Source organism: Gigantopelta aegis, chromosome 13 (assembly GCF_016097555.1).
Source record: "Gigantopelta aegis isolate Gae_Host chromosome 13, Gae_host_genome, whole genome shotgun sequence".
Lineage (NCBI taxonomy): Eukaryota > Metazoa > Mollusca > Gastropoda > Neomphalida > Peltospiridae > Gigantopelta > Gigantopelta aegis.
Window position 1 is genome coordinate 2566010 of NC_054711.1, and position 24068 is coordinate 2590077.

Below are 24068 nucleotides of genomic sequence, written 5' to 3' on the forward strand. Positions count from 1 at the left end.
CAGGAGGTTTAAACCCTTGAAGACATGTAATGCATCCATAAGAGAGAGAAGGAAAAGAAGGAAGTTACAGTCACGTGACCGGAACAGGAAGAGGGTGTGCAGCAGAAGAATCTTAGGCCATCCCATTGGTTGTTTGGATATTCGAACCAGACTACTATCTTTAGGGGAATTATGCACTAGTTTGAGGACAGGTGATGTTGAAAAGAAATGGAGAAAACAGTATTGTCTCTTTTATAGATACATCACCTGTCCTCAAGGGTTTATACCCTCCCAGTCTCCCCGCTTCCAGTTCTGTGCGAGCCGCTTAGGGAAAAGAAGGAAGTTACAGTCACGTGACCAGGACAGGAAGAGGGGTATGCAGTAGAAGAATCTTAGGCCATCCCATTGGTTGTTGGGATGTTCAAACCAGACTACTATCCTGAGGGGAATTATGCACTAGTTTGAGGACAGGTGGTATTGAAAAGAAATACAAACATCTGCTTACTCTGTGTGTTTCCATAGCGACCAACCGGACAGGGTTCCGGTTTTGCGGACCCCTGCATGCAGTAATACCCTCTGGGACAGTCGGTGGGCTGGGATGAGGCCTGTTCACAGTAAGAGCCAGCGGGACACACCTTGCAGGAGGTGACGTTCGGAGTCGCTATGACGTCGGTGTATGTTCCTTCCGGGCACGGTTCCTGAATAACAAGGAAAGAAGGAATGCTGAACAATACCTAAGCGCATTTTAAATTTATTTTAAAGGACTTGACAATAAACTACACTTCACCCATATCTCCTCAAAACACCCCCTCCTCCCTCCAAGAAAACTGTCCCTGCTACTAATAATGAACTCAATGATCGCGCAAGCATCTCATCTTTGGATTTGAACTTTAAAAATGTCAGCACAGATGGAAATTTCTCCCATCCCTAGCTATGCAAGACAGATCCATTCCATGACGTCAGCCCATACAGAATAAATCTTTCTTGCATAGGCTATGACGTCATTGCGTTTAATATGGGGAATATTACTTTGTTGGTAATATATGACGTCATATTAAGGCGAGTTGGTTAGTTTTAGATCAATATTTTGTTATTAAAACCTTCATTATAAAAGCTATCTTGTTAATTTGTAGTGTTAAATTATATTTAACACACGAAACAGATGCAACAAATATGATAGTGTAGTTTATTTATGATAAAATGGTCTAATAAAGATGTTACTTTTTCAGCCATCTTTGTTCGTGTAAAATAATGGTTTATTTATCGAATGAATGGGAGAAAAAGACTCCATCATATGCGGTCATGTGGCATAGAAAAAGTACACTTGAGGTGGTGGAAATTTCTACCCGGGACAAGGCTTGCCATTTGACCATTCTATCATAAATAAACTACACTATCATATTCTATCATAAATAAACTACACTATCATATTTGTCGCGTCTGTTTCATGTGTTAAATATAACTTAACACTACAAATTAACAAACAAGCCTCGTCCCGGGTGTACTTTTTTTTTTATCCCACATGACCACATATGATGGAGTCTATTATGCCGCAGCTGTGGTATGAATCCCACATGACCACATATGATGGAGTCTATTATGCCGCAACTGTGGTATCAATCCCACATGACCACATATGATGGAGTCTATTATGCCGCAGCTGTGGTATCAATCCCACATGACCACATATGATGGAGTCTATTATGCCACAGCTGTGGTATCAATCCCACATGACCACATATGATGGAGTCTATTATGCCGCAGCTGTGGTATGAATCCCACATGACCACATATGATGGAGTCTATTATGCCGCAGCTGTGGTATCAATCCCACATGACCACATATGATGGAGTCTATTATGCCGCAGCTGTGGTATCAATCCCACATGACCACATATGATGGAGTCTATTATGCCACAGCTGTGGTATCAATCCCACATGACCACATATGATGGAGTCTATTATGCCGCAGCTGTGGTATGAATCCCACATGCCCACATATGATGGAGTCTATTATGCCGCAGCTGTGGTATGAATCCCACATGCCCACATATGATGGAGTCTATTATGCCACAACTGTGGTATGAATCCCACATGACCACATACATGTATGATGGAGTCTATTATGCCGCAGCTGTGATAAGAAATGCTGTTTTCAACCACTTGATAAAAATCAGCTGAAAGGTTAATTTGTGGTTTTTAGATCTGAGGTGGATTCGTGAACAGACTACGACTGTCACAGTAGTACTTGTATCCTGTGATACAAGCCCCCGTGGTTGCCCTCGCTCCTTTCAGACAGTAGTATCCTGTGATACAGGCCCCTGTGGTTGCGCTCGTTCCTTTCAGACAGTAGTATCCTGTGATACAGGCCCCCGTGGTTGCCCTCGATCCTTTCAGACAGTAGTATTCTGTGATACAGGCCCCCGTGGTTGCCCTCGATCCTTTCAGACAGTAGTATCCTGTGATACAAGCCCCCGTGGTTGCCCTCGATCCTTTCAGACAGTAGTATCCTGTGATACAGGCCCCCGTAGTTGCCTTCGATCCTTTCAGACAGTAGTATCCTGTGATACAGGCCCCCGTAGTTGCCCTCGATCCTTTCAGACAGTAGTATCCTGTGATACAGGCCCTGTGGTTGCACTCGATCCTTTCAGACAGTAGTATCCTGTGATACAGGCCCCTGTGGTTGCGCTCGTTCCTTTCAGACAGTAGTATCCTGTGATACAGGCCCCTGTGGTTGCGCTCGTTCCTTTCAGACAGTAGTATCCTGTGATACAGGCCCCTGTGGTTGCACTCGATCCTTTCAGACAGTAGTATCCTGTGATACAGGCCCCTGTGGTTGCACTCGATCCTTTCAGACAGTAGTATCCTGTGATACAGGCCCCGTGGTTGCCCTCGATCCTTTCAGACAGTAGTATCCTGTGATACAGGCCCCCGTAGTTGCCCTCGATCCTTTCAGACAGTAGTATCCTGTGATACAGGCCCCCGTAGTTGCCCTCGATCCTTTCAGACAGTAGTATCCTGTGATACAGGCCCCTGTAGTTGCCCTCGATCCTTTCAGACAGTAGTATCCTGTGATACAGGCCCTGTGGTTGCGCTCGATACTTTCAGACAGTAGTATCCTGTGATACAGGCCCCTGTGGTTGCGCTCGTTCCTTTCAGACAGTAGTATCCTGTGATACAGGCCCCTGTGGTTGCGCTTGTTCCTTTCAGACAGTAGTATCCTGTGATACAGGCCCCTGTGGTTGCACTCGATCCTTTCAGACAGTAGTATCTTGTGATACAGGCCCCTGTGGTTGTGCTCGTTCCTTTCAGACAGTAGTATCTTGTGATACAGGCCCCTGTGGTTGTGCTCGTTCCTTTCAGACAGTAGTATCCTTACCTGTTTGTTTCCCGATCCTCCGATCTGAGGTGGATTATTCCCATATGGGTTTGTGAATGGACTAGGACAGTAGTATCCTGTTATGCAGGCCCCCGTGGTAGCACTGGATCCTTCCAGACAGTAGTATCCTGCAGGACAAGGAGCACAGTCGGTCACGGCAGCCGCACCAACAGTTTCTCGTATCGTACCAACGGGACAGTTGATTTCTTCAACAGTGGCTAAATACAAACAAAAACAAAATGATTTGATATGCAATATCATAGGTCATAGTTTATATATCTGTCATTCACCAAATAATTATATCTTTCATTTTAACTTTTATTTTTGTGCTAACATTCAAGCATGTTGTTCTGAGCACACACCTGAGCTTTGAAAAAAAAAAAATCTTATAATTTGATTTTCATGTTAATATCTAATTAAGATTAAAACACACTGTCTTGGGAACACATTTTGATATGTACCAAGATATTTTTAACCATACTGGTAATAATAGTAATTATAGTTTTCCTTGATTAGTTCATTCTACTAAACTCTATATTTGACATGGCTTCTAGATTATGGTAGCCCCACTCCCATGGCTAGTGATATTCAATGTTGGTCTAGTAAATAACTACTATTGCCATGCCCGATGGCTAGTGAAAAAAAAGAGTCAAATGTTGCAATTAAGTCGATTTTGTAAATATGAATATCCTGTCCCCACCCCAACCCCTCAATGTTAGTGTTTTTAAGCTGTATCTCCCTCTTTAGGTGATATATCTGATTATTACTATTATTTAGTAAAGTAGAGCTAGTGAATTTTCAATTGTGGCTAGTAAATTTTTAAATCACTGATCCCATGGCTAGTGGATTTCATAAAAAATCTAGAAGCCCTGTTTGATTATGCTTTTGTTACTCTGATCTTAACCGCATGTTGACTAAACACGTGATGGCAAATACATACCACCACTGACATACATCACACTTCCAATTAAAATAACATCACATCATGTTCTATATTTAGCTTACCTGCAGGGCAGTATTTTCCTACAGTGTAGTCAGACCCCCTTACAATATTTCACATCATGTTCTATATTTAGCTTACCTGCAGGGCAGTACTTTCCTACAGTGCAGTCAGACCCCCCTTACAATATTTCACATTATGTTCTATATTTAGCTTACCTACAGGGCAGTCAAACCCCTTACAATATTTCACATCATGTTCTATATTTAGCTCACCTGCAGGGCAGTACTTTCCAAGTGCAGTCAGTAGCCTTAGAGACAGATCCCCCCTTACAATATTTCACATCATGTTCTATATTTAGCTTACCTGAAGGGCAGTACTTTCCTACAGTGAAGTCAGACCCCCTTACAATATTTCACATCATGTTCTATATTTAGCTCACCTGCAGGGCAGTACTTTCCAAGTGCAGTCAGTAGCCTTAGAGACATCAGCCAGATCCCCCTTACAATATTTCACATCATGTTCTATATTTAGTTTACCTGCAGGGCAGTACTTTCCTACAGTGCAGTCAGACCCCCTTACAATATTTCACATCATGTTCTATATTTAGCTCACCTGCAGGGCAGTACTTTCCTACAGTGCAGTCAGTAGACTCGGAGACATCGGTTAGACTCCCCTTACAATATTTCACATATGTTCTATATTTAGCTTACCTGCAGGGCAGTACTTTCCTACAGTGCAGTCAGACCCCCTTACAATATTTCACATCATGTTCTATATTTAGCTCACCTGCAGGGCAGTACATTCCTACAGTGCAGTCAGTAGCCTCGGAGACATCGGTTAGACTCCACTTACAATATTTCACAATATGTTCTATATTTAGCTTACCTGCAGGGCAGTACTTTCCTACAGTGCAGTCAGACCCCCTTACAATATTTCAAATCATGTTCTATATTTAGCTTACCTGCAGGGCAGTACTTTCCTACAGTGCAGTCAGACCCCCCCCCCCTTACAATATTTCACATCATGTTCTATCTATATTTAGCTTACCTACAGGGCAGTACTTTCCTACAGTGCAGTCAGTAGTCTCTGAGACATCGATCAGACCTCCTTACAATATTTCACATCATGTTCTATATTTAGCTTACCTGCAGTGCAATACTTTCCAACAGTGCAGTCAGTAGCCTCGGAGATATCAGTCAAACCCCCTTGCAATATTTCATATCATGTTCTATATTTAGCTTACCTGCAGGGCAGTACTTTCCAACAGTGCAGTCAGTAGCCTCGGAGACATCGGTGAGACCCCCTTTACAATATTTCCCAGCAGGACACTGTTTTGTGGTCAACATCGCCTCCTCAGATGTTGTAGCATTGTCACAGTAATATCTGAAACAAATTGTACATAATTAAAAGTCACCCCTACAAAATTAATCCTTTATTTTTTATTTACTTTTTTTTTTATAAATCTGCGATAGTTTTTAATTTTGTCACTAATCTTGTTCTATTAAATAACAAGCATTCTGAGAGTACTGCTAAAGCAATACATGTCCCCAAACTGGGCTCAACAAATTTTCATATCTCCTAAGTTCAAGGGCTATAACTCTGTGAAAAATGGGTAAATTGTCATAAAACGTGATATGTAATACTATATGATACACAAAATTTCATCTGAATATAAAGAGGCATTGTGAAAAGAAGAAAAGAAGGAAATGTTTTATTTATCGATGCACTCAACACATTTTATTTACGATTATATGCCGTCAGACATACATGTATGTTATACTGTCTGTGGGATGGTGCATATAAAAGATCCCTTGCTGCTAATCGAAAAGAGTAGCTCATGAAGTGGCGACAGCGGGTTTCCTCTCTCAATATCTGTGTGGTCCTTAACCATATGTCTGACGCCATATAACAGTAAATAAAATGTGTTGAGTGCATCGTTAAATAAAACATTTCCTTCCTTCATTCAGACTGATAACTGACATACCCAATTTTGCAGATCTGGCACTCAAACTTTCCAGGTTTCGAATAGAAGCCTTTTGCACAGGGTGTTGGGGCGATAGTTGTTTCAGCACATTTAGACCCTCCCGGACAATCAAGGCAGTCGAATTCTCTCTTTGCAGCAGATCCATCTTGAAGTAGAAACAAAGATACAGTTTAACTAAGAAATACAGTTGAATACCATTGGCTTGAACCCCGTCGGTGCTCGAGAAATGGTTTAACTTATCGGGTAGGTCGACCTAAGCATTCGGTCAACATTGTGTAACTCGGGACTTTGTTTTTGGTTCGAGCGTTGCGGAATATTCAACACAATGACATTCTACTGTATATAACTGGTGTTAATTGGATAGTGTGAACAACTACATTTACATATAATTTCAAGTTAATCTATTTCTCTGAGACTGAGAATTTTTGAACCTCCAAAATTCAAGGGCCATAACTCTGTGAAAAATTGGTAAATCGCCATGAAAGTCAAACTTGATCTGTAACAAAACATGATAAAGTTACAGAAAATTTTCCATGTATTGAGGCATTGCCAAAAACAATCCGGAAAACAGATTTTCATACTTCCTAAGTCTAAGTTCAAGGGTCATAACTTTGTCCGAAAAATGGTAAATCACCATGGAAGTCAAACTTGATCTATAATAATACATGATAAAGCTATACATAAAATTTCAGCTTAATATCTCAAGGATTTATTTTAAAAAACCCATCCAGAAAACTATATGTGGGACAGACAGACAGACAGACAGGACAGAGATGAAACCCCTCTGGTTGCACTGGTAGGGGATTAATAATATATTTAAAACTCAATTATAAATGTTAAAAGTCATGACGTTTTCTCACCTGCTCCAACAAAGACTTCCGATCCGGTGCCTGCAACTACGCCAACGGCCGACGCTGGTGTGACACCCCAAGGCATGTACGTCCCCTTTGGGCACGGAATAGGATTCACTACAGCGAATTCACAATAGTGGCCTGAAAAACAGATTATTATTATTATTATTATTATTATAAAACTTTATTTAAAGAAGGGGTGGGACGTAGCCCAGTGGTAAAGCGTTTGCTTGATGCACAGTCAGTCTAAGATCCATCTCCGTTGGTGGACCCATTGGGCTATTTCTCGTTCCAGCCAGTGTTCAACAATTGGTGTAACAAAGGCTGTGGTATGTACTATCCTGTCTGTGGGATGGTGCATATAAAAGATCCCTTGCTGCCAATCGAAAAGAGTAGCCCATGAAGTGGCAACAGAGGGTTCCCCTCTCAGTATGTGTGTGGTCCTTAACCATATGTCTGATGCCATATAACCATAAATAAAAGGTGTTGAGTGCGTCGTTAAATAAAACATTTCCTTCCTCATTTAAAGAAGGTAAATCAATTATTACAAAACTATTCTCCCCGGAGGCCCTCTCTACAAATCAAACTGAACTGAACTAGATTATAACAATATATAATATAATATGTAATATAAGCAATACAATAATTATATATACAAATGTACAGTGAGCAAACTGTTCCATATAGAAACACCACAATACTGAAGACGGAAATAATGATCGCTAATTGCAAATGTAAATTATATTGATTGCCGGATTAATTAAAATTTTCTGTTAAAGAATTTGAAATAGACTGTATTAATGTGACAAATATTGTTTGTTTTGTTCATGTTTGGGAGGGGGGCGCATTTTGTAGGGATTTTGTCTGGTTTTTGTAGTCTTTCCTCCCCACCCCTGCCCCCGTCTTTTTTTTACATGTTTTCTTTCTTTTCTGTTTCATTGAGGGTTAGTTTATTTAGCTTAACAGCACTAGAGCACATTGATTTATTAATCATCGGCTATTGGTCATTGGTAATTTTGACATAGAGTCTTAGAGAGGAAACCTGCTACATTTTCCCCATTAGTAGCAATGGATCTTTTATATGCACCATCCCAGGGACAGAATAACATATATCACAGACTTTGACATATTAGTCATGGTGCACTGGCTGGAGCGATAAATAGCCCAATGGGCCACTGACATGGATTGACCTCAGACCTACATCCTTCGAGGGTGCTTGGGTAGGGGAGACAACTCTCGTTACCTTGTGTACAGTTCAAGCAGTCGGCGCTCGACTCCTTCCCATCGTGAGGGTTGTAGGTTCCGTTCTCACAGCCGTAATCCGTGTAGTAAGCCGTCCTCAGTGGGCAGTAGTAGCCGGGCTTACAGAGGTCATCTGGGGCAGACTGACCACCTAGAAACAATAGCAGAACATAAATGACCCACTGACCCACATTCATCTATATGGTACTCTCTCTCTCTCTCAATCCCTCTCCCTCTCTCTCCCCTCCCTCCCTATCTCTTTCTATCTTCCTATCTCTTTCTATCTTAGTATCTCTCTATCTCAGTCTCTCTCTCTCATCTCTTACCACTCTGTGTATGTCTCTCTCCTGTCTCTGTATGTCTCTCTTTATTTGTCTCTGTCTCTCTTTATCTGTCTCTGTCTTCCATTCATGCTCTCTCTGTATCTCGCTATCTCATTCTTTGTCTCTGTCTCTCTCTGTCTCTCTCTGTCTGTGTCTCTCTGTGTCTCTCTCTCTCTCTCTCTCTCTCTCTCTCTCTCTCTCTCTCTCTCTGTCTCTCTCTCTCTCTCTCTCTCAAGACACACACTCACTTACACTCTCTATAATGCTTTCCTCTGTGCAGTATAGATGATAGTATTAAATATAAGAAAGGGCCGTACTCTGATCAAAACCCTAGGGGTGGCACTAATTTTTATAAACAAATGAAACACTATACAAATTAAACCCTGAGATGTGTGTTATTTTCTTGATTAAAAAGAAAAAAAGGCGAGATTCTCAGGGGGACAATAGCCCCCCGACCCCACCCCCACCCCCATCCTCCCCAGAGGGTACGGCCCTGGGCACTTGAAGCAACTGCACCCCAATAAAGGTTTGGCATTCATTAACTGAAAATTGTAAACAAATTTTTAAAAAAGGGAATAAAGGCACTTAGTCACCCTGCTACACCCCCTTGAATCTTATTTTATGAACCTTTAGAGTAGTAACCCAGTGGACAATCATCACACTCAGTCCCCAGGTAAACACCCCTTGAATCCTCCCTTACGAACCTTTACAGTAGTAACCCAGTGGACAATCTTCACACTCAGTCCCCAGTTACACCCCTTTGTATCCTCCCTTTACGAACCTTTACAGTAGTAACCCAGTGGACAATCATCACAGTTCCCAAGTACACCCCCTTGAATCCTCCCTTACGAACCTTTACAGTAGTAACCCAGTGGACAATCATCACACTGTGCAGCCTCATACAGATCTGACTTGTTGCTGAATGTTCCCTCCAGACAGGGGAAGCGATCCGGGCTTGGAGTTTGAAAAGGGCAGTAATAACCAGGTTTACATGGCTGTGGTGGATTAATTGTCTCCCCTAAAAACAGAAATGGCATTAAAACATGATTAAATTTAAAACATCACTGGATATTTTGTTGAGTTTTATTCAGTTGTACTTGAGGGAAGGGAGATGGTTTTGGTGGGCGGTTACATTTTGTTCATTTAAATACACTTATTTATTTATTTAAACAAGAGTACCAATGAGGTACATGATACGCCCATCAGGAGTTTGATGGAAAACCATGATATTAATGAATATGTTACGGGTATGATTCAATTCTAATTATGTGAAATTTTTGCAATGGGATGGATGAACAGTTTGTTTTGGACCAATCACCATCCCAAGTTGTTCCTACATGTGTGGTTTGATAGTCCTGTATGCATCTGTATGCAAGATATGGTCCGAACAAGGATTTACTGTTATGTGCAGTAGACCGTGAAAAGTAGGTCACAGTGACCTAGTAAAGTACAAGACACACCACCATCCCAAGCTGTTCCTACATGTGAGATTTGATGGTCCTGTATGCATCTGTATGCAAGATATGGTCCAGACAAGGATTTATTGTTATGTACAGTAGACCGTGAAAAGTAGGTCAGTGACCTAGTAATAGTATGAGACACACCACCATCCCAAGTTGTTCCTACATGTGAGATTTGATGGTCCTCTATGCGTTTGTATGCAAGTTATGGTCTGGACAAGAAAACATTAACAGACAGATGTATGGAGGGACGGATGGACAGACAGACGAATGGACAACGCCATAACATAATACGACCCATCATAGACGGGCGTATAAAAAGAACAATAACTATATATATTTATTAGCATATACTTAATTCATTAAAATAAATGTTCATTGCATAATATTTTAATAAATAAATATTGTTTCAGTGTTAATTTCTACTAAATATTCACTTAAATTAAAATCATTGAAAATTATTTATAAACATAAACCTCATTCTAAGGACAAATCAGTTACAACATATACCATTTGGTTGTCAAGTCAATTCAACTAAAACCACAGATGAAATTCACTTCACTGAAAGATCAGTTACTGGACTTAAGTTTGCAAACTTGTGCACCAACATTTTGTTATTTGTAATAAAATCTAGCCTTTTCTCTTTTTAAAAACTTTAGTTTTTTTACAATGGTTTGTTTAATTTTTAAATAAAACCAACAATAAAAAAGCAAAAACAAAGAGTAGATAGAATTCTGGTTACATCAGAATTAAGATTTTTCAAGCCCTGCCAACGTACCAACACCAAATCCGCAGTATTTTCCGAGTGGACAAGCGCTGCACTCATCAGCACTGGTCAGGTTTGTGTGGCCCGTGTACGTCCCTGGTAGGCAGGGAAACTGGTCCTCCGTGATGGTGCCCGGGGGACAGTAATGACCTACAAACAGAAATAAATAATTATTTTAATAATTAAAAATACAGCACACAAATTTGAATGAAACATTTGTCATCTTCTCTTTGCTTGAACCTTAGTGGGATGTATCCATGAACAGAATGAATGAATGAATGAATGAATGAATGAATGAATGAATGAATGAATGAATGAATGAATGTTTAATAAGACATCAGCACAAAAAATATACATCAGCTATTGGGTGTCAAACAAAGGTAGGTATATAAATCTCTGTCACTCACTCACTCCCCCCCACTCCCCACCCCCTCTCTCTCTCTCTCTCTCTGTCTGTCTGTCTGTCTGTCTGTCTGTCTGTCTGTCTGTCTGTCTGTCTGTCTGTCTGTCTGTCTCTCTCTCTCTCTCTCTCTCCCCCTCTCTGTCTGTCTGTCTGTCTCTCTCTCTCTCTCTCCCCCTCTCTCTGTCTGTCTGTCTCTGTCTCTGTCTCTCTCTCTCTCTCTCTCTCTCTCTCTCTCTCTCTCTCTCTCTCTCTGTCTGTCTCTCTCTCTCTCTCTCTCTCTCTCTCTCTCTCCAGCAATGATTCAAGGCCCCCTAACCTTGACCTTGCTTATTTTTCTGGGGACAATACACAATGAGGATGGAATCAGTGTCAGGAGAAAGTCTGACATGTAGACTTTTCCTCCTCCGACCACTCCCACCCATCAAACACACAAATCAACAATGGACAACAAAAACTGAAAAAACTGCAGGGTCTTGAAAAGTATGGGTTTACTGTGAACTTTCTTCAAATATCAATGACAGGAAAAGATTTCAAGCAACATCAAATTAAAACATTCTGAAAAAAATCCAGAGCTTTTTTAACTCTTGTTACTTATCTTTTTTATTCAGAAAAGTGGAGGTGGTATGATTGATGTATTTGTCACGGCAACGCATACTTTAACATTATGTGAATTATTAGGATGTGAATTATTAGCATGTGAATATTACCATGTTAATAAATTGTAAATAACTAAAATAAATAAATAAAATGTTACACCATTATTACCTTCTTTACATGGAAGAGTGGAGGTAGTCTGGTTGATGAACGGGCAGGCAAACCCAGCCACACACTGCTTGCAGTTGATTGGATGTCCCGTCTGGGCGTCTGGGTTGTATGTCCCTGGGTTACATGGCAACGGTGAGACTCTCGGTTCCGCCTGGGTGCCCCACGGACAGTAAAACCCTGCCGGACACGGTTCACATTCAGTCGAGTCTGAAAACAGTTTCATTTTAAAAATGTATACTATCAAACTGAAAAGAAACACAGAATTGTAATTTTAGTTGTTATAACAGGCTTTGTAAGTTGGAAATATCTTACTATGGCAGGCAGTTTGAAAATGAGGACAGGAAAAATAACTCCTCTTCACCAGCCCGTCCTGAGTTTGCTGCCATACCATCACTAATTTGTGATTTGGCAACCAGTATTACAGCTTAATCTTCAGTCCATTTGTGATTCAGCAACCAGAATTACAGCTTAATCTTCAATCCATTTGTGATTCAGCAACCAGAATTACAGCTTACTCATAAATCCATTTGTGATTTGGCAATCACAATTACAGCGTATTCATAAATTTGGTTTATGTCATCACTAATCTGTGATATGGCAACAGGAATTACAGCTTATTGATAAATCACACCAAAACAGATAACTAATCTAGCAACCAGAATTACAGCTTACTCATAAATCTGCTTGACCCTAATCATAACATCACTATTCTGTATCACAGATTAACTAATCTAGCAACCAGAAAATCACATCTTACTCATAAATCACACTATCACAGATTAACTAATCTAGCAACCAGAAAATCACATCTTACTCATAAATCCTGTTGAAGGTCCGTACGTTCCGATCGGACAGGCATTCTGAAATCCGGAGGCCTGACTTCCGACACAGTAGAAGCCGGCGGGACACTCGTAGCCGAGGTCGGGAGTTCCCTGAGGACAGTACCTCCGTTCGGGACACGGCTGACACTCCTGGGAACTCGTAGAGTTCGTCATGTTGTTGAACGTTCCACCTACACAGGAAAAGTTTCAAGATTTTTTTTTTTTTAAGGCAGGGAACATTTTGTTCAGTACCACAGCCAATGTATTTTTCATGCTGGGGTGTCGTTAAAGATCAATTTTATTCTAGTAGCACATTGTGATTCCCTACACAAATTTCAGAGAATGCTACACAATTCTAAAAATTAATGTTAAATACTTGTTGCTACTCAATTTTCAAGCGATTGCAAACTGTTGTTAATAAAAACAACATTAACAAAATGTTCACTGAAAGGAAAGGAATGATCTCTAAACACCACTAGAGCACATTGATTAATTAAAGTATTTTTTAAAAGTTTTTTAACCCTAGAAACAATGTTTTTTAATGACAAGGTTGGGGACATGTTATAGGCTAGACATATTGTATATAATATGTAAAATAAAAAATATATTATACATGTGTAATATTATACAGTAAAACCTCTCAAAACCGGACCCTCTGTAAACCGGAATTCCCTCAAAACCAGACATTTTTCATGGTTCATTTTTAAATATCTGTGCAGAAGAGAACCTCTCTAAACCGGATACCTCTTAAAACCAGACTTTTTACTTGGTTCCGAGGGTGTTTGGTATACGGGAGTTTCACTGTACATTACATGTAGTAAGACTCTTCTAACAAGACACACGTGGGATCAAGAAAAATGTCCGCTTTTTAGAGTGAAACGCTTTAGAGAGGTTAAGTTCTGTACCGATTTAAAAAAAAAGTTTTACGGAAATTCCAGTTTACAGAGGGTCTGGTTTTGAGATGTTTCAATGTACATTACACTAGTAATAATGAACATGCATACATGAAGGAAGGAACAAAATGTTTTATTTAACGACGCACTCAATACATTTTATTAACGGTTATATGGCGTCATACATATAGTTAAGGACCACACAGATATAGAGAGGAAACCAGCTGTTGTCACTTTATGGGGGGACTCTTTTCGATTAACAGCAAGGGATCTTTTATATGCACCATCCCACAAGCAGGATAACACATACCACGGCCTTTGATATACCAGTCGTAGAGCACTGGCTGGAGCATTTGCTATTGGATGTCAAACATTTGGTAATTCTGACACATGGTCTTCAGCTAAAGTTTGTTTTGTTTAACGATACCACTAGATTCTGTGGCAGCCCTGTCTATAAAATACAGTGAAACCTGTCTAAAACGGACCCTGAATAAATTGAAATCCTGTCAAAACCGGCCAAGTTTCATGGTTCTGAATTTTCTCATTTCTAAAATGCGACCCTCTAAACACTGGATCCTGTCTAAATCCGATAAATATTAGATTCGGCATGATCTAGGTTTAACTGTAGTTACATTTCTGTACAGTGATCTAAAAGTCTAACCGGGACATGGGTACTGGGTTCTCATGATTGTTCCCTTCAAGCAGTAGTGGCCGATGGGACATGGATACTGCTCATAGTCATCTACAGCAGGACCCTCGCAATAGTATCCTGAAATTACAACAACAAAAAAACATTAATATCCTGAAATTATAAAACACCAAAATAGGATCCTGAAATTATAAAACACCACAATAGGGTCCTGAAATTATAAAACATTACAATAGGATCCTGAAATTATAAACACCACAATAATATCCTGAAATTATAAAACATCACATAGTATCCTGAATTATATATTATTTATCACAGTAATATTCTATACTAAAACATCACAGTAATATCCTGAATTTTTAAAACAATAATACTGATCGTGAGGTACTAGAGGTGGGATGCGGGAAAAACTCAATTTTACCAAGTTGCAATAAATTAATATACTCTTCAAAAGAAGAAACGCAAAACCACATTGTCGTAACATTTGGAGAATTGATTTAATTATTGAATGGTGAGTCCGATAATTACCAAATGTTGCAGGATTGTTCACAATTCACTCTAGTCCATTGTGAGTAAGTGATAGGACACACCACCAAGGTCAAGGTCATCTGGAGTCAATACCGGGTGTGGCCTCCGCGTGTGTTGACAACTGCCTGGCACCGCCTGCCCATTGAAGCAACCAGAGTACGGATGACGTCCCGGGGGATGGTGGCCCACTCGGCCTGCAAGGCTGCTGCCAGCTCGGGAAGGGTCTGGGGCTGTGGTTGTCGCTGTCGGTCCAACTCGTCCCATAGATGCTCAATTGGGTTCAAATCCGGTGATATCGATGGCCAAGGAAGGACATTAATGTTGTTGTTCTGTAGGAAAGCCGTTGTGAGACGTGCTGTGTGAGGCCTGGCGTTGTCATGTTGGAACACTGCGTTGGCGTTGGCCATAACTGGAACGATGTGTGGCCGGAGGATCTGGTCAATGTAGCCCTGTGCATTCAGGTTGCCCTGCACGTGGACCAGGTCAGTTCTGCCAGTGTGTGAGATGGCTGCCCACACCATGACACTACCCCCGCCGAATCTGTCCACTTCCTGCACGCAGTTTGCCGCATAACGTTCACCACGACGCCTATACACGCGACATCTTCCATCATGACATCGGAGCAGAAATCGGGACTTGTCACTGAACCACACCTGTCTCCATCGCAGTTGAGGCCATTGTCGATGAATCTGGCACCACTGCAGTCGGAGTCGACGGTGTTGTGGTGTTAAGATGACACCTCGAACTGGACGTCTGGCACGAATTCCTACCTCACGTAGGCGGTTCCATACGGTCTGGTCGGATATCCTGCGCAAACCTGGTATTGCTGCGGCTGTGGAGGTGGCAGTAGTCAATCGTTCCCGAAGGTGGAGTACCCGGATGTAGCGGGCCTGCCCGGGGGTAGTGACCCGTGGTCGACCGGATCTAGGGAGGTCATGTGTTGATCCATGTTGCTGGTAACGGTCCCACAGTCTGGAGATGGTGCTTGGGGACACATGGAATGCCCTGGCAACGGCCGTTCTGGATTCGCCTGTGTCTAGTCGGCCGATGGCATTGTTTCTCTGCGGTTCACCGAGACGTGGCATGTCCTGGATTGTCAACTGTCGGCCAGATACAGAGGCCAGGCAAGCGAACACCCTGCACTTTTATACTGTCGGTGTTCATGCAGACAACGCACGTGCAGTGGTGACATGGTTTGCACGTGGCTGCGTTTTTGCGAATATTCATATTTTGGAACTTTATTGTACAGTAGCTGCGTTTTATCGAATGTAACCATGGGAATGTGTTTGGGACATGCAATGACCTTATATTCACAAAGCATGAATCGGTAGGAAACATAAAATCGGAGTTATAACCCATTTGTACCCTTTTGCGTTTCTTTTTTTGAAGAGTATATATATAAAAAAAGTTTTTATAACTAAGCTAACAGAAAAGGACTGGGATGTGGAGGTGAACAGCAAAAAAAGTTGAAAGATAGAAAGAGCTGCCAAATGGGGAAGAAACGAGGTGGAGAGAAAGTAATGTAATGTAAATTAGTAAATAAAAAATTCTAAAATTCTAAAAACAATTGTTAAATTTTAAAAAAGTAAGTAAAAAAATTTTTTTAAATTTAATTTAAATTTTTTAAACCTCACCAGATGGACATGGAAGACATGCTAACAAGCCGATCGACCCGTTCACCGGGTTGTACGTCCCAGCAGGACAGGGGAAGAAATCCTTGCCATCGCAGTAGCCTCCCTTTGCACACATTCCGTCAGGTGGCGCCGGAGTGGTGGAGGCGACAGCACACTGGTATCCTGCATCGCACGGCTTGCAGGCGATGGATCCGTTATTGGAGTACGTTCCAGGCGGACATTCAGATTTCCTTGACACTGACATAAAATAAAATTTGTCACGTTTTATGACACCAAAGTTAAAAGTTTGTTTTGTTTAACGACACCACTAGAGCATACTGATTTATTAATCAACGGCTATTGGATGTCAACTTGAGGAACTTATGTTCTTGTTCTCGACAGAAAAATACAGTCTTAGAAAAAAAACCCCATCCCACACACAGGATAGCACATACCATGGCCTTTGATATACCAGTTGTGGTGCACTGATTGGGACAGATTAAAAACCCAATTGGAGAATGGGTCCACCTGGACACATTGAATCAACCACTAGTTTGCCAAATGCATTTTGAAGAGATACGGTCTTGATTGCGGATCACGGTTTTGTCGTTCAGATTTACAAGTCAAAATAAATATATGGACGAAGTTTGTAGGCACTTCAACACAAACATAACAGCATATACCACAGCCTTTGATACCAGTTGTGGGACATTGCCAACCAATGTCCCACAACTGGTATCAAAGGCAGTGGTATGTGCTGTTCTGTTTGTGATAAAGTGCCTACGAACTTCATCCATATATTTATGGGGTAAAAAACACAACATATTTTCTTATCTCCTAAATTTAAGGGCCATAACTGTTTGAAAAATTAGTAAATCGCCATGAAAGTCAAACTTGATCTGTAGCAGTATAATGTCTGTGATAATAAAGATATACACAAATCTTGACTTATTTAGAGAAAATGGGTCCGAAAAGCTATATGTGGGATCTATAGTCCTACCTGGTTGGATCGGTAGGGGACTAATACATGGGCCTAGCTTCCATATACGCAGGTACGCAGCTGCGTACCATCTGAGATTATAAATACTGTTTTTTTTTATTAAAATATATATAATGTAAATGTGTGTATGCCCTGTGCCAATAGTGTTTTATTCCATCGCCGAAAATGTTTGCATACCACCAGAAACAATCTAATTAAAATTAGCTCCACTGGTTAATTACTATGACTTGTGGATCTAACAGCACCCCGTTGGAGCTCATGTCCAGTTGACCTTTCATTCGACCAATCAAAACCTTACTTGCAAAATCATGCCAGTGATTTGAAAAGAATTTGATTACATTCGGGATTACGCCGAGGGTATACAAAATGATTCGGGTGAATTAACTAATTTCAATATAACATTTAATAAAATTTGTTTCAAGACAAAAAAACCACCGTGATGGTATAGCCATCAAATCTGTTTATACTAGTATACAATCCAGAGTTTATTACTGCACATTTCCTCCTGTTTTTTAATGTTGAAATAGACCAACAAGTTCGCCTCTTGCATAAATAGTCTCGCCCGATATGTTTAGAATTTGCATGCTCCCGAATAATGCTATAAAAGGCGAAGTGTAATTGGTCGATATTTAAATTGTTATTTATAGATGAAATGTCACCTGTACATGGGAGTCCACGCAATGCTGTTAGATCTACTGGCAGACCAGTAGAGCTAATTTTAACCAGATTGCACCTGAAAATCCAAAGCTAGGCCCCTGAATATATACATCTTGCCTTCTGACTTTGTTACGGTTATACAATAATATGATAAACACCAGTGAAAATTATGAATAGAGACTTACGTTCTCGTTCAGCGCAGAAAGACCCAGCCTCGCACGTCGTGCAGTTAGTTGATGAGCCGCTGCTGTAGGATCCCAAGGGACACAACTCCGGTCCCTGTGTGGCGTCGGGACACTTGTAGCCTTCTTCACACACGCTGCACTGCTTGGCGCCACCCAGAGAGTAGGCGCCAGGCTGACACGCAGTTCTGAAATTCAGTTATTCAACATTTAACCTTCTGGATAATGCAGGCGAGATCCCGACGTCATGCCAGTCGACACACTGTACATTGTATTCAGTGCATTCCCCCAATTCATATTTCCCGCCGTTTTGCACACAACACTCACCAGAAATAATAATAGACCAAATGAGAATAAATTAATAAAGATTATGTCAGATTCCGTTTTTTTTAATTTTTCAATGGAAAATACTTGGTAATTTTGAGTTGAAAAGGTGGTTTCTGTGCAGTAACTAAGTTTATTATCTTCATCCACCAATCATTTAAAACAAACTACTATGAAATTTGAAATTATTTGACATTTAAAGAAATGTTTCATCAACAGTTGTTATATATTTATTATGTTACAATTCACTACACAAGTTTCACTCATCACAATTATTGTTAATTCGATCTTTGTAATTTTATTAGACCAGGAAATCTTTAGATCGGGAATTGGTCCCATGACACAATTTTTGTCAAAACAATATTGGGCCAAATTTACAGCGCTTACACGTGTAACTATAGACCAGAGCTCAGGCCAAATTTACAGCGCTTACACGTGTAACTATAGACCAGAGCTCAGGCCAAATTTACAGCGCTTACACGTGTAACTATAGACCAGAGCTCAGGCCAAATTTACAGCGCTTACACGTGTAACTATAGACCAGAGCTCAGGCCAAATTCTCAAACCGTGAATTTCAAAAACAAATGGCGAATTTTATTTTCATTTGGCGAAATAATTTCATGTAACAATTGATAGTTTGATACAAAATAATTGGGTTTCTGCAGTTTTTGAAGTTTTATAGATAATTTGGCGAAATTTTCTGCTGACCCAGAGCTATCCCTGCTATAGAGACATTTACAATGCTTAAAGAACAGCGTTCAAGAATAACAGGATTCATACATTCAGCCCACTGCGTTTGTCTTTACCCACTTCTATCTCCAACTGTTTGCTTCTATCCTTTTAACATCAGGATAATGATGTTCAACTGTTTTTCATATACAGAGGCTTTAATCAGTGTTTAAATTATTTTTCCACAAATTACAACATTGAGTTGAGTTTGTATTTACAAATCTCATAAGCAGGGTTTCTAGATTATGGTAGCCCCACTCCCATGGCTGATGATATTCCATGTTGGGCTAGTAAATAACTACTATTGCCATGCCCAAGGGCTAGTGAAAAAGAGTTGTCAATTGCTGCATTTAAATCTATTCTGTAAATATGAATATCCTGCCCTCAACCCCACCTCCCAATCTTAGTGTTTTTAATCGCTATCTCCCTCTTTAGGAAGGAAGGAAATGTTTTATTTAACGACACACTCAACACATTTTATTTACGGTTATACAGCATCGGACATATGGTTACGGACTCAACCTCTTTGGGTAACATATCTTATTATTACTCTTAGTAAAATTGTATTAAGTAAAGTAAGGCTAGTGAATTTTTAAGTGTGGCTAGTAAATTGTTTAAATCACTGATCTCATAGCTAGTGGATTTTGTAAAAATTCTAGAAACCTTGATAACAGATAAGCCAAAAGACTACTTCAAAGATGAGCATGTTCAATCAACTTTTATTTCATAGATCTGTGTCCCCCAGCCTCTACCTCTTAGGTGTCGAAGCTTAAGAGTTTAAAGGGTTAATCAGAGTTTAAAGGGTTAATCGTATACAGTGTTGAAAGGGATAATGTGGTGGTCTTCTTATCAGGACACTTGTACTGTTCATTGAGCTGAAATGGTCTTGTCCAAAGTGATTCACAGTGTTTAAAAGGGTTAATCTTACACTGAGTTTAAAGGGTTAATCTTACACTGAGTTTAAAGGGTTAATCTTACACTGTGGTGGTCCAGCACTCGTAGCCTGGTGGGCAGCTTGTGCACGTTGTCTGGTAGGGTTAATCTTACAGAGTTTAAGGGTTAATCTTACACTGGTGGTGGTGGTCTTGTCAGGACACTCATACTGTTCACTAAGCTGAAATGGTCTTGTCCAAAGTGATTCACAGTGTTTAAAAGGGTTAATCTTACACTGATTTAAAAGGGTTAATCTTACACTGTGGCGGTGGTCTGGCACTCGTAGCCTGGTGGGCAGCCTGTGCACGTTGTCTGGTAGGGTTAATCTTACAGAGCTTAAAGGGTTAATCGGAACACTCGTAGCCTGGTGGGCAGCTCATGCACATTGTCTAGTAGGGTTAATCATACACTGAGTTTAAAGGGTTAATCTTACACAGACTTTAAAGGGGTTAATCTTACACTGTGGCTCTGGTCTTGTATCCTGGTGGACAGCTTGTGCATCCTGTCTGTAGGGTTAATCTTACAGTTTAAAGGGTTAATCTTATTCTGTGTTTAAAGGTTTAATCTTACACTGAGTTTAAAGGGTTAATCTTACACTGTGGCGGTGGTCTTGTCAGGACACTCATAGCCTGGTGGGCAGCTCGTACATGTTGTCTGGTTTCCCACGGAGTACGTCCCATCCACACAGGCAATCTTCAGATCCATCGTGGTCACGGGGCAGTTACTGGAAAACAAATACAACATTACTACATGTAGTCATGGCAACAAAGGAACAATGTACAAACAACAGTAAGTGTAACACTTACATGTAGTTAGGGAAACTGTAATGTACACTGTATAAATGACAATAAATATAACAGTTACCTGTAGTCATGGTAACTGTAATGTACATTGTGTAAATGACTATAAGCGTAACAGTTACTTGTAGTTCTGGTAACTAATTAACCTTGTATAAATGACAATGGAGTTATGGTAACTAACATACATTGTATAAATGATAAAAAATATAACAATGTGTTACATGTACATTAGTTATGGCAACTAATGTACAATGTATAAATGACAATAAATATAACACTGTTACATGTAGTCATGGTAACTGTAATGTACAATGTATAAATGACAATAAATATAACACTGTTACATGTAGTCATGGCAGCTGTAATGTACAATGTATAAATGACAATAAATATAACACTGTTACATGTAGTCATGGCAGCTGTAATGTACAATGTATAAATGACAATAAATATAACAGTTACATGTAGTCATGGTAACTGTAATGTACAATGTATAAATTACAATAAGTGTAATAGAAAGAAAGGAAATGTTTTATTTAACGCCACACTCAACACATTTTATTTACGGTTATATGGCGTCAGACATATGGTTAAGAACCACACAGATATTGAGAGAGAAGAAACCTGCTGTCACCACTTCATGGGCTACTCTTTTCGTTTAGCAGCAATGAATGAAATAATGAATGAATGAATGTTTAACAACACCCCAGCACAAAAATACACATGGGCTATTGGGTGTCACAAATGGTAAGTATATGAAAATATTATTTATATATATTTATGTAACTTACAAACAGGGTAGTACATACCACGACCTTTGATATACCAGTCATGGTGCACTGGCTAGAACGAGAAATAACCCAATGGGCCCAACAATGGGGATCGATCCCACACTGACCGGGCATCGAGCAAGCGCCTTACCACTGGGCTAAGTCCCGCCCAATAAGTGTAACGATGTTACATGGGTTTTTATGGTAACTAACATACACCATAAATGTCAGCAAGTATAACACTGTTACATGTAGTTATGGTAACTATTTGTACTCTGCATAAACGACAATCAATAAGTGTAACGATGTTACATGGGTTTTTATGGTAACTAACATACACCATAAATGTCAGCAAGTATAACACTGTTACATGTAGTTATGGTAACTATTTGTACTCTGCATAAACGACAATCAATATGACATCATTACTTGACATCATTACTTGAAATCATGGCAACTGTAATGACCCCGACCAACGATAAAGATAGGCTATGCCTGTTGACCAATCCCATCATTTAATATATAAACAGAAATAACTAGATAACTAGTTTAACATGCTCATATACCACTGGGGTTTCGAACACGCACATCTAGAGTCCGACCTCCGATAAGATCGGTAACCAGACTCGGGACACGAATAAAGACAAAAGCACTCACAAGCCAGGTGGACACTCTGTACAGGTCTGCTGTTTTCCCTTGGAGTACGTCCCCGGCGGACACTCAATCAGGTCACTGGCGTCAACGCTTGGACACCCGAACCCAGGTGGACAGTCTGTGCACTCGATAGATCCCTTCACAGAATACGTCCCGGCCGCACAGTCAGCGATTCCAGATCCATCGACGTTCGGACATTTCTTCCCTGCTGGACAAACCGTGCACTCCGTGGCGTTACCTGTGGCATACGTTCCACTTGGGCAGTCGTTCTCTATAGCTTCTCTAAAAACAAGAGAGAAAAGAATGAAAGGAAAGTGGGAAAATTGTCTTTGAAACGACACCTCAGCACAATTTGAAATCTCTATAGCTTCTCTAAAAACACACACAGATCAGAATACAAGGACAGGGGGAAAATGTCAGTTAAACGACATCTCAGCGCCAATCTGATTAAAATTAGCCATCAGTTTAATATTACTCATCCTAAGAACTATTATTATCAGACAGCCATCAGTTTAATATTACTCATCCTAGAAACTATTATTATGAGACAGCCATCAGTTTAATATTACTCATCCTAGAAACTATTATTATCAGACAGCTATCAGTTTAATATTACTCATCCCAGACACTATTATTATGAGACGGCCATCAGTTTAATATTACTCATCCCAGACACTATTATTATGAGACAGCCATCAGTTTAATATTACTCATCCCAGACACTATTATTATGAGACAGCCATCAGTTTAATATTACTCATCCCAGACACTATTATTATGAGACAGCCATCAGTTTAATATTACTCATCCTAGAAACTATTATTATGAGACGGCCATCAGTTTAATATGACTCATCCTAGAAACTATTATTATGAGATGGCCATCAGTTTAATATTACTCATCCTAAACACTATTATTATCAGACAGCCATCAGTTTAATATTACTCATCCTAGACACTATTATTATCAGACAGCCATCAGTCTAATATTACTCATCCTAGACACTATTATTATGAGACAGCCATCAGTCTAATATTACTCATCCCAGAAACTGTTATTATGAGACAGCCATCAGTTTAATATTACTCATCCCAGAAACTGTTATTATGAGACAGCCATCAGTTTAATATTACTCATCCTAGACACTATTATTATGAGACAGCCATCAGTTTAATATTACTCATCCTAGAAACTATTATTATCAGACAGCCATCAGTTTAATATTACTCATCCTAGACACTATTATTATCAGACAGCCATCAGTCTAATATTACTCATCCTAGACACTATTATTATGAGACAGCCATCAGTCTAATATTACTCATCCCAGAAACTGTTATTATGAGACAGCCATCAGTTTAATATTACTCATCCCAGAAACTGTTATTATGAGACAGCCATCAGTTTAATATTACTC

General features: G+C 40.0%; 1 protein-coding gene across 1 annotated transcript in view; it reads right to left on the reverse strand.

The window, feature by feature from the left end:
* Positions 1–24068, reverse strand: part of LOC121387601 — a 251086-nt gene that overhangs the window by 181783 nt on the left and 45235 nt on the right. The window contains exons 15-29 of the mRNA XM_041518760.1: positions 22655–22933; positions 21023–21151; positions 18445–18629; positions 16624–16860; positions 14471–14578; positions 12910–13107; positions 12096–12302; positions 10940–11077; positions 9555–9719; positions 8338–8529; positions 7176–7277; positions 6286–6430; positions 5545–5684; positions 3359–3576; positions 485–677 (exon numbers count right to left, since the gene is read on the reverse strand). Of these exons, the coding sequence (XP_041374694.1) occupies positions 485–677; positions 3359–3576; positions 5545–5684; positions 6286–6430; positions 7176–7277; positions 8338–8529; positions 9555–9719; positions 10940–11077; positions 12096–12302; positions 12910–13107; positions 14471–14578; positions 16624–16860; positions 18445–18629; positions 21023–21151; positions 22655–22933 (2636 nt within the window). The remainder of the gene's footprint in view (positions 1–484; positions 678–3358; positions 3577–5544; positions 5685–6285; positions 6431–7175; positions 7278–8337; positions 8530–9554; positions 9720–10939; positions 11078–12095; positions 12303–12909; positions 13108–14470; positions 14579–16623; positions 16861–18444; positions 18630–21022; positions 21152–22654; positions 22934–24068) is intronic.